The sequence below is a fragment of the Python bivittatus genome, unplaced genomic scaffold (assembly GCF_059951505.1).
Source record: "Python bivittatus isolate LINGU-HERP-01145 unplaced genomic scaffold, Pbiv_v1 ctg000480_np1212, whole genome shotgun sequence".
In the NCBI taxonomy this organism is placed as follows: Eukaryota; Metazoa; Chordata; class Lepidosauria; order Squamata; family Pythonidae; genus Python; species Python bivittatus.
In genome coordinates, this window is record NW_028277075.1 from 94,116,672 (window position 1) to 94,135,000 (window position 18,329).

The following is an 18,329-nucleotide window of genomic DNA, read 5'->3' on the forward strand; positions in this document are numbered from 1 at the left end:
GTCATTAAATATTATACAATTATGAAATAAGCCATAGATTTACCTGAAATCCTTGCTTCCTCTGGTACTTTCGTCTTTGCTGCATGTCAGCAAATGTAGCTGCTCCAGTTGGGTATGTATAGGCCATATGTGGTAGGAAGCTCATTTGATCTATTCCAGGATATGGTCGTAGCCCAGGAATGCTGGTCTGAACTGGAGGCATAAAAGTGGCTGGGGGAAATGCGCTCTGTGGTGGAAGTGTGGTATATAAAGGTTTGGCACTAAAAGGGTTCATACCAAATACTGGATTAGTGCTTTTATCCAAACTATTTGAATTAGAAAATTCTTTCTTGATAAAAGTCAAGTTCAGTGGCTCATCTGAGGTTTCAGATGATGAAGAAATACTGTTGTGGTCTACATTTACACTATTGGATTTTGTTTTGTTCTTTGTAGCTATAATATTTTTGGGTTCCTTCATTTGTTTTGGTAAAGACAAGTCCAAAGGCTCAGCCTGAAGCTCCTCAGAGGAGAAACTGTTTGGAGTGTAAGAACTACTGTGGGAGTTTTTAGAAGATGTGGAAGAAAGATTTAATGGCGAAGGAGTATTGCTCCTGGAGTGGTCCAATTTCTCAACTGGTTTAATATTGGTAAAGTGAGTAGGTTTTGTTAGCCTGAGAGGAGTATCACAGTTAGTAACACTATTATGAAGTTCAGCTATAGATGGTGATGTTATAGAGTCCACAGGCTTTATAGGGGATCTGGCTGACAAAGAGTCTTTAGTGGGAGTGTTGTTGGTGGCAGCCAGCACCACCTTGGCGTTGCTCCTTTCCAGAGGTGGTGACCTGGAAGTTGTGTGTTGGTAGACTTTTCGTTGTTCAAACCATTCCTTCACAAATTCCTGAGGAAGGCCAACAGCAATGGAAATTTTCAGTAGTTCATCAGAAGTGGGCTCCATATTCATAGCAAAATATGCTTTAAGTACAGACATATGGTCCTTGTATGGATTGATAGGGCTAGTCATTCCTTTCTCAGAAAGTACAGATGATAGGAGGAGAGCTTGCTTATCAACAAACACACCTGGTTTGCTAGGAGCCATATTTTCATGAGGTTGGAGGACTGCCTTGATTTCTTCATTCATCTTACAGAGGTACCGTTCATGTTGATGCAAGGGAATGGGACCAGGAAAACTTTCTTTACAGAATTGGCATGAAAATGGAGTGGGTATATTATGGTTTTCTATCATTTTATCTTCAGTCACCAAATCTATTAGGGTGCGTAGCTTTTCTTTCTTAATATTGTTGAGCTGCCTCCTTGAATCTGTAGTCAAACTCTGGAGACAAGCTTTGGCTTCATTGACTTTTTCTAATGTGTAGTCAATAATACTTTTAGTGGCACCATTATGACTGACTACTGGAAGACCCACAGGTGGAATACCAGGAGAAGTAATGCCTTGTTCCTCTGGCTGAGAACATGGGTCCTTCATGTGGTAACCTTTCAGCTTGGAAATTTCTTCAGTGCTACAGTCCATTTTCTGCCTAGAAACAGTGTTGTCTACAATCTGTAGGACTTTCTGCACTTCACTTAAATTGCTCCCCATTGCTGGGAATCCAAGTAAAGGTGCTTCCATTCCTACCCCTAAGTGCTGCATTGGACTTTGCGTAGAAGCATGGACTCCTATGGGGCTGGTTGCACCAAGTCTGCCATTCATGAATGGATTAGCACCAGTAAAGCCATGAGTTGTCATAAGAACTTTATATTCATTGAAATCTAGTGGTTCTGTTTTTATTTTAAGTAAGCCTGATTGCTCAGACATACTAAGTGGTTTTCCATTCTCCAGCTTGTTTCTCAGCTGTGTAATGGCTGAATTAGTAGGTGAGGAAGATACAGAATTAGGAGAAGAACCCGTCTTGATATTGTTTCTCATTCGACCATTTACAGAGATTAAACCAATACATTTCTTGCTGCTGATGTGTGAACTGTATGAACCAGAATGGGAGAAACGCTTCTTGCAATTGGGACATTCATATGGTTTTTCACCTGCAATGAATTTTTTAAGATTAAATTTTAGTAACCCACAAATTGAAGTATTCTTTAGATTTCTGTTGCAGCAGCTATGTATGCTAAGCTAGCAAAGATTATCCATTTCATCTTATTATGTTTTCTCCCTTCCTTCCAAATTGTGTTTAGGTCTCTGCAAGTGGAAATAATTGTCTAAAATATTTAATTTTCTGGTAGCCCTAATTCTGATTGCTGCTAACATTTTGTAGTGCACAACTGGGTGTGTTTTAAAAAGGGAATAAAGTACATTCTCCTGCAATGTACTTGTGCAAATAAGTTTGAAAACCTAAATATAATAATCTTTGCAATACCTAAATAGAATGGGCAGGATATAATTTTGCCATGCTTTTTAAAAAAGAACCCAGGCAACACGCAGTTTCAATGAACTTACTTTACAGCAAGTTCTCCATTTGAATAGCACAGCACTGAATATTCCAGGAATTATTTTACCCTCTATAATTGAGTTTGTGACTGTTAGCATTATCACATTCTACCACTATAAATATGTTCACTTGCCCTTTCTTTTCTCATCCAGCTTCCTAAACTGAGATAAAGGATATGTTCTGCCTGAGAATAAGTTATGGATATTTATTTATTTGACTTTTAATTGTTGATACTTCCAGATGACCTACTGAGAAAAGATCAAAGAGTAGTAGAGATCTCTCTGAAGCAAACACAATATCTTACTCATCCCTAATTCTTCTCTTGTTGTTGTTGTTGTTTAGTCGTTAAGTCGTGTCCGACTCTTCGTGACCCCATGAACCATATTGCGCCAGGCCTTCCTGTCCTTCACTGCCTCCCTGAGTTTGCTCAGTTTCATGCTCAATTCTTCTCTAAAACCTTCAATTACTGAATTTCTATTCTTATAAAACTTCACATAGCTGAGCGAGATTAAAACATCTTTTGGCATTTGTGAACAAGTTTCACACTCTTGAATTCTTTCTTTCCTGCTTCTTCTCCCTCATCCTGTCCTTTCACTTTTGTAAATGGTGATTTCCAAAACTGGACAGGCAATGCATAAACTATACATTGCCTTCAAAACAGAATTAGCAATCATGGCTTAGTTTGGAAATAAATTATGTTTCATGCAAGCCACAGTTCTGTGGAATTTAGCCATAAGGAAGAACAACCACCTACAATGAATCAGTATAGGAAATTCCAACAGATGAGGGAGTAGAAGGGAAGGAGGTAAAATGGGACCCTACTTTCTGTCATTCTGGAATGACTATGCATGAGTTCAGTAATTTAGGGATTGGAGGATGAAAATTCTCTCCTTTGCTGGAGCACACAGAGAACTGCAAACATAGATTCCTTCAACAGACCACAGGAATTTGCAATGCCCACTGACTTGAGCTTTACAGTGTGCCAAGAGTCACTCTCAAAAAGTTAAAGGGCTAGGATTTGTTATGAGAGAGGGGACCTGGTAGATTAATGGGTACCAAGAATACCTTACCTCCCTCCCAAACTCCAAAAATGTTCCCTCCTCAGAAGGCCAAAAGAATTGCACACCCTGCCTAGAAAACTCTGGAGGTGCAAAATAGAAGCTGATGAGCCATTTGCAGTTCCCACATTTTGTACCCTAAAACAATGCTATTCTTTCCACTTACTTCCTGTATCCTATCATATAATGATGGGCATACAGACATATGGAATGATAAATGCTAAGGTTAGCATACACCACAGGAAAAATTCATGTGATGCCCCAGAACTAGAAACTTTTAACGCTGGGAGTGGGGTGGAGGAAAATAGAAACACAGCCTATCTCTGCATGTGCTGCACAGAATCTCTAGACAGTTTTCCTCCCACTTTGTCCTGCCTCCTTAAAATCGCCTAATTATCTCAAGTTTTTCTTAGCCAAAGAAGCAACAGCAATTATATTTCCCCTTTCATTATTCAGCACCATTACCTAATAAATAATAACTATCAATGTCAATCAAACTTGTGATAAAGTACTATACAATTCACATAATCTACATTTTCTCAGGAACTATTACAGTCTGCATGATGGGAAAATGTGATAAAATTTGCTCCTCAAATACAACTTTTAAGAATACTTTTACGGACTATATGCCTGTACATAAGAAAAATATCTACTATAACATGCATTGCTGTTAAGAGCCTTCAGCATCTCAGAACCTTTACTAAATATATGGACCACATTTACACAATATGTTGAATCACAAACCAGCCGGCCATATTTTAACTTAACATGTTGTGTTAACCCATCTGGTTAGTTTATAGGTCAGTAAATTGTGTAAATCCAAAAATACCTTGTTAATTGAATAAATCATGGTTAGTTAACTGTGGGTAGGTATGTCATGTGAACACAGCCACAGTCAAGTACACTACAACAAATAAAGCTAATATCACATTTTTTTTAAAAAAAGGTATGTGGATTAAACAAGAGATGCTGCTAGATTCACTGACAGATTCATTTTTAACATTAAAGAATATTTCTATTTAACTACAGTTCCTAAACAGATTATTAAAACAAGTGGCATGATCTAGCAGAGTTAAGTGATTTTAAGTCACAGTTAAGACGTAACAGGAAACTCAGATTGTCCTTCTATGAAAAGAAGCTACAAAAGTCTTGGCCGTCATTAGATTAAGAGTTTCTACTTTCGAATATATATAGCCAATAATAGTTCCCCGTGACTTCTGTATTCAGGAAACTGTGTTTACTTAAGGGATAATAAGTAATGAGAATAAGCCAGGATCAAATTATGGTTTCAGGTCCAAGATTGTTTCAACTTGTAGTTTAAATACAATCACAGTTCCTGAAGTTTTAGGTAAACTTTTTCTTCTAGTGGGAGAGAAGAGAGAAAGAGAAAAAGAAAGGAAAATGTCACCACAGAATACTCCCATAGTGAGAAATGGTGCTTTGTTTTTACATCTGAACTGAGCCATTTGCTTGAATGGGCATGTTAGATCCCTACTTATATTTCTCCAATTAACAATCATTGAGATTAGAAGTTCTTAATTTGGATTAGACTAAAATTTCCCAGGACTGATATACTTTGTAAAAAGCAACGTTCATTGCTTGATTTTAGATACTTATAACTTAATTAACGCAATTAGTATATTAAATATTAACAAATTCTGCTTTCTAAAGGTATTACAACTTACAATAAAGGTTTGAGTCTGTAAAATATGATACTGAAGGATTTTGTTTGTAACATATATTTACCTATATAAATATAGGTAAATACTCCCTCAGGATGAACTCAGTCCTTGTAACTACATATCAAACTCCATCTGGATTTTTTGGGCAATGATATGGAAGTGGGTCACCACTGCCTTCTGGGATTTTTTTCAACTACTTAGTGTAGACTCTAGTCCTGTGATTTCCTGATGCTCTCCCATCCAGTACTAAACATGTTCTATAGGAATCAATGAGATTTACTTCTGAGTAAACTTCTCGGTAGACTGGAAAGATGTATAACAATTACCTGGAAGGAAGTTCCATTCAACTCGGTGGACTTACTTACATATGTATGTATGTATGTCTGTTTGTATGCGTGTATGTACTATAAAATATTTATTACTTATTTAAAATAACAAGCCAGAATGCTGAGCTTTATAAGTACTTTTTGATTGGGGAAAAATTCAGTTAGATTTTCACATACTGAGAACTTCAAATTGTCCCATTTTTTCCCACTGTTCTGTGACCTAATGCAAAAACTTACAGGAGATCAAATAAATAACTGTTGTTTTTTTTTAAAAAAAATCATAGCTCCATTGAATATACACTGATTTGGAAAGCTGCAGCTAATCTTTGATACCTGATAAGGAGATGTCAAAGTCTGTTTTGTTTATACATTACTTTTTTCATACTTGGAAAAACAATTTAGATACTGTATATTTTCAAGAGTATAATGAGTGAAAATGTCCTATGCTACAAACATTATCCACTGAAGATTTAAGTAAGTTATAAAAGGCTGCTTTCACATACTGCACTCGGCTATTAGGTGTGTTGTTTGATATCCAAACAGGGAGGTATCAAGTAATAAAACATGGTTTTAGGGCAAAAAAACCCCAGTGAAACCATTGTTTGTTATTGGCTTACTTAGTGTAACACTGGTTGAATGTTATATATAGATGAAATATTTGCTTTGTTCATAGTTTCCTGGCTTATTCCTGGTTTGTTTTTATCTAACAACTCCATAGAAATATGAAGCAAGAATAACTAAAAAAGGAGGGAAATCAAACCAGGAATTGGCCACCCAAGCCATGATAAATTAGTAATCTTGCTTATCTGTAAGACCGATTCTGAACTGTTCAAGAAACAATGCTTAAAATAAACATGGCTCAGCATGATACATGAATCCAACCCATGGCTAGTTTATACATTACATTAAAGCATATCAAATGTCTTCGCAAATCACATTAAGCCAAAAGAAAGCAAATCATATTATGTGTTTGTTGGAGTAGGTCAATATCCTGTTTATTGGACTTCCTAGCTGCTCTGAGTTATACTGTATATGTGGGGAGGGGGAAGGAAAAATGCATCCATGAAAACTAAAAGATCTTGGTGGATTTCTAGGAGATCCAAAATGATATTACGCTGCTGGATGGAGGATATTACTACTGTTTATTTCTAGGGTTTCTCACTTTTGGCCTTCTTACATTTAAAAATTAGGAATGCCAAAAGAGGGATGGGCAAATAAATAAGAGGGTCTATATTTCTCAAAGAGGCAGTGAGGATGTAGAGATGAAAGGCAGCACTGTTTTCTGAACCATATGGAAAATGAGGATGAGTCAGATATCATTTATGAAATATCTCAATGGTTCTAAATAAAGTTGTAGAAATTTAAGCCATCATTGTTTTTCTCGTTAAAAGTCAATTCATTAAACAAAATGCAAATGAGGGCCCTGGCACCTCAAGGACTCACCACTATGGATTCGCAGGTGTTCCTTCAGATGGTGCTTATACTTGAAGGCCTTGCCACACTCGGTGCACTTAAACTTACGATTGCCCGCTCCTTGGGTCAGCATTTGGTGCTAGGAAAGTTAAGACGCCAGCATGAATTTTATGCAAATATATGTCTGAGGGTGTGTGCATAATTATATATAAAGGGGGAGGGAAGGAAAAGGACAGAGAGATAGCAAGATCGCATTTGGAGGAAAAAAAATAATGAAAGCAGCTTTGTATTTATTTGTCCAAATAGAAGCTCTGCACGGACATTTATTTGCTTCATTGGTGCTGCCATAAAAATCAAAACGTTGGCAGCAAACCTGAAGCCAATTTGAAAGCATTTTCAGCATTTGCCTTGGAATTCTATTAAGACATGCAATATTGGGAAGAATGGATTTTTAATTTTTAGAAGAAACTAAGGTTTGTTATATTTCTAGCACATTGTAACTATGTATAATTCTTCATAATTGCAGCTTAAAAACTGTGCCTCTGAAACCCTTTCTTATGCCTCTGAATCATTCAGTATTGTGATTACATGCAAGATTTATTTGTTATCAGATGCAAGAGGTGCTCACTGCTGAGAAAAAAAACCCTGATCAGACAATTAACCTTTCTTTCTTTCTTTCTTTCTTTCTTTCTTTCTTTCTTTCTTTCTTTCTTTCTTTCTTTCTTTCTTTCTTTCTTTCTTTCTTTCTTTCTTTCTTTCTTTCTTTCCTCCTTTGCAATGCAAAGTAGCCAGGACAAAACAAGAGGAAAAGTTGGCAGAAAGGACAAGTTAAAAAGCAGCATAAAGATAGAATCAAACACAGCTGACCTTTCTGAACAAGTGAGAAAAGTGCTGTGACTTTGAATTCTGATCAAGAAAAAAAAAAAAGAAAAAGCTGCAGTCATCTAGTCTGGATGTTCAAGGTAGGAGGTCAGCCTTTTTTTCCCCCCCTACCAAACAGCAATGACACAAAAGACTATTGCAGAAAAGACAGCCCAGAAACGGTATGACAACTGCTAGGGTGTGCTGAATCTTCCCACATTCCTAGTGAGACAGATGGTGTTACATGGGACACAGGGAGGGTTGTTCAAACAGCAGCAACCTTCAAAGATCAAGCAGAGCCCAGCCCTCCGAGCCCCATTGAGGGACCAGTGCTCATATGTTGCTGAGTTGCATAAACAAACAGCAACAGCTGCTTTGTCTCCCCCCACAGCCCTCAGAGGACTACTATAAACTTTAGTTGTGCCACTGTTAATATGATACAATCATTTTAATTTACTAATTGTAAATGCCATGAGCAAATGAGGGGACTTTTCAACACCAAAGCTACCATTCGTAATGCGCCAACACAATCACACTCTTGCATGTGAAATGTAGGGCAGTTAGATTGGATAAATATCCAGCCATTTTCTTCCTAGTGTTTTCATAGTTAGAAGCAACAGAGAAACAGAAAGAGAAAAAGCCATGCCATCTTAGTATTTTGTCATGAAGGGGGCAAAGTAACAGATTAATACTCTCTTGACTCTTTAAAAATGAAATATGATGCTAAATTCTGCCATGATGATATTTTACTGATTGCAGAAATAAAGTGAGAGATGAAAACCAATCATCCAATTGTTTGATTAGAAGGTGAGCCTGATACACATAAGACTAATTAAAGACGTATTTTAGTTGGAGATTCCTGGTAAGATAAATCAATATGTTTTCTTTTCTTTAGAATAGAAATAAGCTATATGATTGGGCACACTGCACACCGTTGGGATTTGTATTATAATACATACAGTAATAGCTAACATTTTAAGAAGCAAATCTCAAAAGTTCACCTTTGTACAGAACCTTCTAAAATAGCACTTTTTAGTAACTTGTTTATTAATATATCAAAGTTTAATAATATGTTCAAGACCAGACAGTTTATATCTGATTAAATGTTATGCATATCTGGTCAAGGAATCATTTTGATTAATAGCAGTTATGATGCTGTGACATATAAATTTCAGGTGTTGACTGATAATGTGATCATACATTGTTAAAACATTCATAATGCATGCAACATATGTGTGCCACAAGATTAACTCAAAATTCTAAACTTTGGGAAAGATACATGAGGCTCAATAAAAAGTTAGGAGTTATAGAAAAGAAGATTATAAGATTCTTGAGATATCTTTGAGATCTTATGTGATAAAAAAAATGCAAAGTAAAACTAAGTGAAAAATAGGATTAAAATTGCTGAGATGTTTAATAATGTATAATTAAAATGCCACAATTTCATTCACATTTTGAGGAACGTAAAAAAAAAATGAAACTAAAGTCAAGTTTAAGTGCAAATAAAATTTCTAAATTAGAAATTAACACACTCATTCGATCGTGAACATAAGACTATTAAATCATATTAGAAGAGACCATCAAAAAATCATTTAGGCTTCAATTAAAGCTATTACCATTAAAAGATCTGCATCTTCAAAATGCCATGAAAAATTAATAATGATTGCCAATCAAAGCAATATCATTTCTCTAAGGGGTTATTATAGAAAGAAATCACTTAAAGTCAGCCCCCCTCCCCACCTGATCTGTCCCTGGCTTGTGCGTCACCATATGCCGCTCGAGCTGGGTGCGGTAGGCAAATGTGTAGTTGCAGAGAGGACAGGGGAAGTTTTCCTCGTTCTTCTCATGGCGATACTTGATGTGCTCCTTCAGTGAGGTCAAACGCTTGTAGCCCCGGTCGCAGTAGGGGCAGGTCAGCAGTTGGGCAAAAGCATCTGGAGTTCCAGGTGGCAGGTCTTTAACCAAGAGACATAAGAGAAAGAAGCCAGCTGAAAGGTCAGTAAATCAATGGCAGCTAGTGGGCTTATTGCCCAGGATGGACTGACAAAAATCACTCCAATCTGTCTACACTAGAGACCCATGATTTCTACCTAGGCTGAAAACCATATCAATCCTTTTTTACACACTTGAAAAAAACCTTGGATATTGTTCACTAGAAAATTAATTCGAATTTTTGTTTTACCCTGTTGTAAGACTTTATTGTATCTACTGTACTACTAGACAGAAAGATAGACAAATAGCTGTTTTGTTTACTGATGCTGTTTACTTAATTACCAGTCCTCATCTCCTTATATACTATCTAGTTTATCCTCATGGACGCATTTTTCATTATTTATTAAAGACTTAGACTCAATGAGTAACTGTTAATTTGCCTGATAAAAAGTCAAACATTCCAAAGTAAAATTTTAAAAATTAAAAAAGAGAGCCAGTTTGGCCTGGTGGTTAAGGCACAGGCTAGAAACCAGGAAACTCTGAATTCTAGTCCTGCCTTAGGCATGAAAGCTGGCTGGGTGACTTTGGGCCAGTCCCTCTCTCTCAGTCCAACTCACCTCATAGGGTTGTTGTTGTGGGGAAAATAGGAGGAGGAAGGAGTATTAGGTATGTTTGTTGCCTTGAGTTATTTATAAAAATAAGAAAGGTGGGATTAAAAAAAAATCTAAAAAAATAAAAATAAAGCAAGTACACTAGTCCTTTAAAATATAACCTTTATTTCCCCCACTGCTATTTACTTTACCTACAGAATATTCTCAATTTGCTGACTTAAAAAGAAATATAAATCACAATATGCTGAAATTACAGTCCCAGTCTTTGCTCATGAAATTCCATGGTTCTGCAGCTGTTCTTCAATTTTAAGGTAAACATCCAGGCATGTAGTGCATTTATAATTGCAACAGCTGCAAAAGGTCAAGAGTGGCTAAAAATGAATTCCATCCTCACCATTTTCTTCTTGCCCATTGGCCTCTGGAGTGCCAAGTCGAGACAGTTCCTCGGGGGCTTCTGGGTAAATAATGGCTGTATCACTGCGCTGTAGGTACTCTGCTATACTGACTGAATGTCCATCTCCTTCCTCCAGTTTTCTCTTAGCAAAATATTCTTCAAAGTCTGACGTGCAATTTGCATTCTTAACTAAAATGGAAAAGGGACAAGCAAGAAAAAAAATAAATAAATGGCTTTGTGTGTTCATCCTCTGGGAGATTATAAACCCTTTTGTGGAACATTTTGAGCCTGTCCTTTGGTCATCCTTATCTCCACCTGGTTTATTCACTAATCAGAAAATTAATAACGAATTTTATTCTCTGATGGTGATATTCATTAATGAAGACAGAAAGCCATGCAGATCCCTCTGTATCACTAGAAATAAAAAAATGGGCACTCTTGTATTATGTGTATGCACAGAACCAGACAAATAGTTTTTCATACTTTCAGTTATTCCAGTTTAACTTTACAAAAATTATCAAACTTCAATAATGAAATTACAGCCTGAGAGCCATTTTGCTCTCTGTGCTTATGGATGTAAAAGCATGACCTTAGCTTTAGCTCCTCCAAAACTCTGTGGATTAGATCTGGCACTTCTAAATCATTTCAGGGTGGGGATCCTTTGACAGGTAGTTTAGGATGTTTGCTCTCTCTTTTCCTATTTCTGCTGAGATATAGATCTTTCATGCTGGACTGGGTCATAGAAAATGAGGAAAGAGTAGACATAGAGTAATAAGCAGTAATAAGAGCTAGAACTGGGCTCTATCATATATATATATATATATATATATATATATATATATATATATATTTCTCAGAGAATCAGGGTAGTTAATAAAAACTTGTTCTGAATTGTATAACATTCTTAGGGGAAATACTGCTTTTTTTTCCTAAAAAAATGAGCCTAAATTACTCAAATAAAGTGAGATTTGGAGTTATCTTACAAACGAATCAATGTATTTCTGCTACCTAACTGTGTGAAGTAGGTTCTTAAAACTATTTTTCAATATACATTGGAAATGTCCTTATTTTCTCACTAAATATGAACCTGTTGTATTTTTATTGTTGCTGAAATGCCTGTGAAAACAATATCCCCTGTATCATGAAACATCCTCTTGATAAAATTAAAAATTTCCCTTCCCTTCTTTATGAACATTAAATATAAGAACAATTTAGCAAAAGCTCCTAATATTTAAACCCTACTGTATAGAAGATATTGTATTCAATTAAACTGATGTCAAAGGGTCTTAAGCATATGTAACTCAGGGCAGAATTTTAGCTGAAAAAAATCCAGATATTTAAATTTTATTTTAATTTATATTTTATAAAGCATATTTCAGGACTTATACAAAGACTTTTATTGTTATTTATTTTCTATAATTTATACTTATGAACATTTCACTCTTTTTTTTTTTTGGTTGGATCAGATTACAAACTCTGTGCCAAGATGTTTAAAACATTTTCTCTCTCATGAATCAACCAAACTAGAGATCAACTTGATTCTGCTTCTCTTACAATAGCATAAATCAGTAATAGCTATCATAAAATCAGTGAGGTTGGATTGATGATTAGAGAGTGACAGAGCACTAAATTTAAATCATTGTAACTTAGACTGTGGGAAGAAACCATCTAAAATATTTAGCATCTTTGCTTCAAGGCAACAGACAAAGAAGAAAATCCATTATTGTGCAATAGCTAAAATCAGTTCACACCCCTTATTGCTGAAAACTACTTTTTTAGAAACAAAAATGGGGTGGAGGGAGGGAAGGGGAGAAAACCTAAAGGAAATCTCTGATTCTACAAGGTATGTAAACTGGTTCAGTAAAATATATAGTCTTAAACTACTAAATCCCCAGAAGTCGCTTAATATCATTTACAGAAAGAAACAATTCTGGCAATAGCTTTATGGATAAACTTAATAGAAATGGTTTCTATTTCCTGTCAATGGGCAGTATCTTTCTTCGATACTCAGTGTGTTAAGTTTTCTAACACACATACATGTACAGTTATTGAGATATGGTTCTGATTAAGATGGAAGAATTAAATGGGCAATAATAAGGACTAAGACAGGGAAGGCACTCTCCAAGCATGACTAACAGGATGTAGTAATGAATTATTGAATGTCGGAAGTACTACAAAACTCTTCATTGCACTTGCTGCAAGACACAAACATGATTTCCCCTCTAGAATTAATATTTGTATAAGAATCTCTTCAGATATTGAGTGGAATCATTGTATCTATTTTTCCATATGCAAGAGTTTAATTTGTGTTTCTTAAAAAACAGAACCTCCATGCACATATGAAATAGAAAACAGTTTGAAATGTTGTTGTTTGAGGGGAGGTCCAAGAAGAATGGACTTGCTCAGGGTGCTAAATAACTGGAAAGAATTAAGCTTGGTTTAGGCCTTTTGGTGGGAATATGGTAGGAGAGAAACAGTTTTAGGAAAGATGGACATTATGTACAGTATATTTGCATGCATGCATATATTTGTACCTGTGCAAATTTTAAGCTTTTTTTTTTTTTTTAAGAAACGAGCCAATATCAGGGAGACAATTTTCCATATCCTGCCCATCTCCCCCAGCAGCCCACCAAGAAGCTTCTACTCGATTCCAGTCCTTTCCCTTCTGAAAGAAGCACTTCTGTTTGCGGAAGAAGTCTGCATCACAATCTATATCATACAACTATTAAAATCAGTCCAGATTACTGGACTGTTACCCCAACATTTTTATTTTACGTACCAGCATAAATGTTTGGGATCAGACTCCCAAAACATTTTACTGTAGTAAAAAATAGGCTAAATAAAGATATATTTGGAGCTGGTGGTTTGTTAGCCTTCTGATACAAAGCACACTAGTGGTGCTTTGGTGTGACATTCTTTTTCTTTATCATCTGGAATATTAAAGTTCATTTCAGTGGAGAAATAAGTGAATAATATAGTCAATAATTTTTCCTCTTTATTCCTGTTTTTTTTTACTAGATCTGCAGCCTCCATATTAACTTCCTTTAAGGTGACCTATAATTGTAGTTCTGTACAGTAGGCTGCAATTGCCTCCTTTGATAGTAAATGTCTCCTTTGATAGTAAACATGTGCATTATTCAGTTTCTGTATATATTTAAAGGAATTCAGGAGTTTGGTCAAATATTTATATATAACTTATAAACCTTAAAAACAGTGAGATTTACTAAGTTGACAGACCCTTAATAGTAACAGTGTTTGCAGTACAAGACATAGTAAAAGGACAGAATAAATATCAAATCTCATATGGTAGATCAGGAATTACAAAGTTTCCTGTGTTACTGCAAAGTATTTACCCATCAGTGTAATAACTGATCAGCACTACAATCAAAAATGTTATCTTTCCCTCAAAAAACATAAATGGTTATTTTAGAAAAAAACAGGCTTTCCCTTGTATGCTCTTTACAGAAATTTTCAAAATATAACTATTCTCATTGATTCATTGTGAATTTAAATTACCCACAGAAGTGAAAGTCCCATCTGTGATTCAAGCTTTTTAGGAAGATGTAAAATGAGTGTCCTTACTAAGGATGTCTTGTTTTAATTAAAGACTGGGGCAGGGTCTCCTTAAAGACTTGGGAGCATAACATCATACTCTATGAGCATAAACCGCACTCAGGAGAGTAGATATTTAAAGGAAGCATTCAAGGGCTGGAAGGCCAGTTATTTCTTATGGGAACTCTTGCTGTGAAATGAAGATAGCTGTTCCTAATCGGGAGCAAAGCTAATAAAACCACAGCCCCCATTAAGCAGGAAGTGGCAGGCCGTCATTGGTATACACAGATTAGAGCTGAGGAATGATCAGTCCTTTCAACTTGCCAACTTTTACTTCTGTTTTCATCTTTACAAAGAACTTTTCCTACTTAAAGAAGAATGTCTCAGTAAAGAGCAGTTCCTGCTACTCTTATGGGTAAGCGGAGGTAGAAAGGAAATTTTCTTTAATTTTGGAGTATCTGATCATCCATTCCCTAAAAATATAATGCAGTGGCTTAAACTGGCATATTTGCAGATTGTGACTATATGTGAAACAATCTATTTAAAAAGTGCTCACATTATGAAAGCCACTCAAATTTGGCAACCAATTCTGGAACCAATATCCTGATAAGATTTAGCTACAAGATTTGTTTGTTTGTTTGTTTTTTAAAGGCTGTAAAACACAATGTTTCTTCATAGAAATCAGATTTCGATCATTCAAAGAGAAAATTACTCAGCCAACCATGTAGCTGATGGATTTGGACAACAGTCATGTACTGTATGCATCCAGTTCTATATTTGAAGTCCCTATAAAAAATGAAGTGAATTTGCTTATAAACACTTATCACTTCAATACCCTTCTTGGATTGCATTCAGACTTGAATGTTGTTAAATTCTATAATGCCAGTGTGGTGAGTACTGACATGGAAATCCTCCATGCATGTGAAACATGTGGAGATGAAACCCAGTGGAAGACTTCTACCAGCATCTTGTACAAAGCCTTAATACTACAAATTTCCCAGTTGCTAAGTTTAGTTGAGAAAGAAACTATACAAATTTCTCTCTCAACTAAGTATCATACCATAATCCTTGATGCATTTTCCCCTAGCCAAAGGGACAAAATACTATCATAGAGGTTAATTGGTAGAACAGCACTACTGTATATATTGCAACCTTTGATGACAAGGAGAATAAATGCTGAGAACATCAAAGGCACAAGGGAAGAATCTTAAGGTTTTACATGTGATCTTTCATATAAATAGCCACTTGGATTTAAAAGCTGTACATGGTTTGATTCTTTTAGATCACATTACCAAACTCACCAAATGTGTATTTTCTTTGTTTGCTTTTTAATCTCAGAAAACAAAGATTCATTATGGTGCTCCAAATTCTGCAGTACAGTTCATGTATATCGAATGTAAAGTGACTTCATTTTACTTTGTGGATTATGTTCCAGTTTATAAAGGAATATATGTAACAAAAATGAAAAGAAAAAACCCTCTCAGCCTCAACTCCAATATACTTTTATTTTTCATTATTTTTCCCATTAAGTATTAGACAAGTCAGTCTGTTATGCTGTCTAGTAAGAACATGTGGGTGTGTACTGGCATTAGAGATGTGTGAATAATAAAATCCTAACGTTCTGGTACCACCTTCATTCACAATGTTTCAAGTGGGCATTAAGATGGAAACTAAAATACAGAGAATAGGGAACTGCCTCATTGGAAACAATAACTGTGGTATCCTTATACCTCTGAAGTTATATCAAGTTATACATACTAGAATAATGGAACAAAACATTGCTCATTGTGAGGACTAGCTGAGATATACTGTAGATCTACAACTAATAGACTGTGCAGAGCACTTCATGATGCCAATCAAATGCCAAATAGCAGTTTCTTGGGAGTAATGATGGAAGTGGACTGCCACTTTCAGAATCTACTTGCAAGCTTTCTAGATGTACCTGATTGGCCATTGTGTGTGACTGAGAATGCTGGATTAGAGAGGCCTTTGGGCTGATTTAGTAGAATACTTCTTGCATTTTTAAATGGAAACTGGCTAGAAGAAAAGTACTCCTACAAGACAAAACATTTAATATAATTTAAATTAAGCAAAAGAGTGATAGCTCAGAAACCAAGCTACTTTGGTATCAATGTTTCTTTCTTCTCATCTACAAGCAAACAAATGTCTGAGAAAAGTGAACTAAAAAAAGTTGGACAACATGAAAAATGTCCAGAAATGAAGACAAAATGTATTCTATAAAACATCTTTATTTGGTGTTACTACAAAATAAATACCCATCCCATTATTAAGAAGATTTTACAGTCTGTCATAGAATGATAGTTCTAGCTGTATTGAATTCCAACTTACCTATATTGGAGAAACATTTTGTGGTAATAGAAGGTTCCAAATACGTGTCATGAGAAATGAAGGAGAGACAGATAAGGCATCGTTGTGAAAATGTTCTTAGTAACTTCACTGGATCACTGATTTGCATGAAAGTGAAGCATTTGGGCAAATTTTAAAACATTGGTTATCAGGCATATCTCAAACTCTCATCTGGGAAAGTGAATTAGCTGTTTAATTCTTTCTGTTTGTAGAAGAGTTAAACAAGCTAAGAGAAAACAAAGCTAAGCTCCCAATATATGCTCTTACCTGTTCCATTGTTTCCAGTGGTCTGAATTGCAGCTTCTGGCCCCATGGTGTCATACTCTTCCTTCATTTCTTCTATAATAAAAGAAAGCATTTTTCAGTATTTCACACACCAAAGAGCTTATTAAAATACTAACCAAGTGGCAGTAAATATGGGTGATTCTTTCAGCCAAAGCACAGGACTGTCCACTTGTGAAGACTACATAATGGTTTTGTCCAGTCTATTTAATGTACTTGATCATGTTTGCTGAATGGGAGGCTTCAGTTTGTACATGATGGATTTTCTCCATATTAGCAGTCCCAGTTATCACTGAATATGAACAGAACTGGGATATCACAATATGACTGCAGTTCCTGTGATCTTAACCTTTGGAAAGAGGTATCTATATAATCACAGAAATGGTTGCTGCTATATTGTAATTCAATCTGTCCAGCAATTACATGATAAAGAATCTTAAGAAAGTTCACCCAGCCAAAACTCTCCTTCCCTGACTGAAATTAAATCCACACCTATTTAGGATAAATACTATTAATGGTGAGAAAGGCCACTAGCTTTTGACATCCAAGAAAGACTTTTATTTTGGTTCCTGGACTAAACAATGATGTGTTACAACCACCAGCAAATAAATATTATAAAAGTATAAACAGCAATATGTACTGGCAATGTGATAATGTTGTGAGCTTGTTAGTTTACGAACACAGATATGTCAGACTTTTCTGGGTAAGTCTGAGCTTTTCACTACCTCTTGGTTTCACCTACTTAATATGAAGAATTCGTTCCTTGGAAGAATGGCAAAATAAAAGTGTGAAAAATATATACTTTCAATGTATTACTTTAAAATAATTTTCAACGGCATGTTCTTAAACTAGGATAGGTTAATTTATCATCTCAGTCTACTTTAATCAGTCTCTAGAGCCTTTCATTCATTATAATCATGTCATACTAAACAAACCACAGAAGCATCTATGGTTTTCCTAGCCACTCTCACTAGCAGAAGAGCCATGGAAATGCAGTCAGTATGCGAGCTGTTAGTTTCTAGAGCTTAATTCCAACTATTTTCTTGATCTTTAAGGTACTATTTCTCAGTGCTAGAGATTGCAGCAGCTGATGGTTGTGTTGGTCATATAACCGATTTTTACTGTGATTGAAAACAGTGGCATCAAGAACTACAATATTAACTGGCCTTTGGACAAATGATGTGAACAATGCCGTTATTTTACATGAAAAAAACACCAGTTTGACTATTATAATTTATCTTTTTTTTTTTTTTGATATAGCAGCAAAATGCAAAAATGTGGTGCGATCCTATACAAGGCTATTTGAAAATACGTCCTATTCAGTTCAGTGGAGATTTCTCTTAGGCACAAAACTGCAATCTAAGCTTCTTAATGCCTGCAACTGAAATGAAAACGGCATTATTTTATCGCATTATGTTTCCATTGCTGCAT

The 18,329-nt window shown here is 35.6% G+C and overlaps 1 protein-coding gene across 4 annotated transcripts in view; it reads right to left on the reverse strand.

The window, feature by feature from the left end:
- The window catches only part of ZEB2 (zinc finger E-box binding homeobox 2), a 163,617-nt gene that overhangs the window by 21,312 nt on the left and 123,976 nt on the right, over positions 1 to 18,329 (reverse strand). For all 4 annotated transcript variants that reach the window (XM_088146530.1, XM_088146529.1, XM_088146527.1 and 1 more), the window contains 5 exons: positions 16,884 to 16,955; positions 10,698 to 10,886; positions 9,501 to 9,715; positions 6,930 to 7,038; positions 44 to 2,016 (listed from right to left, as the gene is read on the reverse strand). In XM_088146530.1, the coding sequence (XP_088002656.1) occupies positions 44 to 2,016; positions 6,930 to 7,038; positions 9,501 to 9,715; positions 10,698 to 10,886; positions 16,884 to 16,955 (2,558 nt within the window). The remainder of the gene's footprint in view (positions 1 to 43; positions 2,017 to 6,929; positions 7,039 to 9,500; positions 9,716 to 10,697; positions 10,887 to 16,883; positions 16,956 to 18,329) is intronic.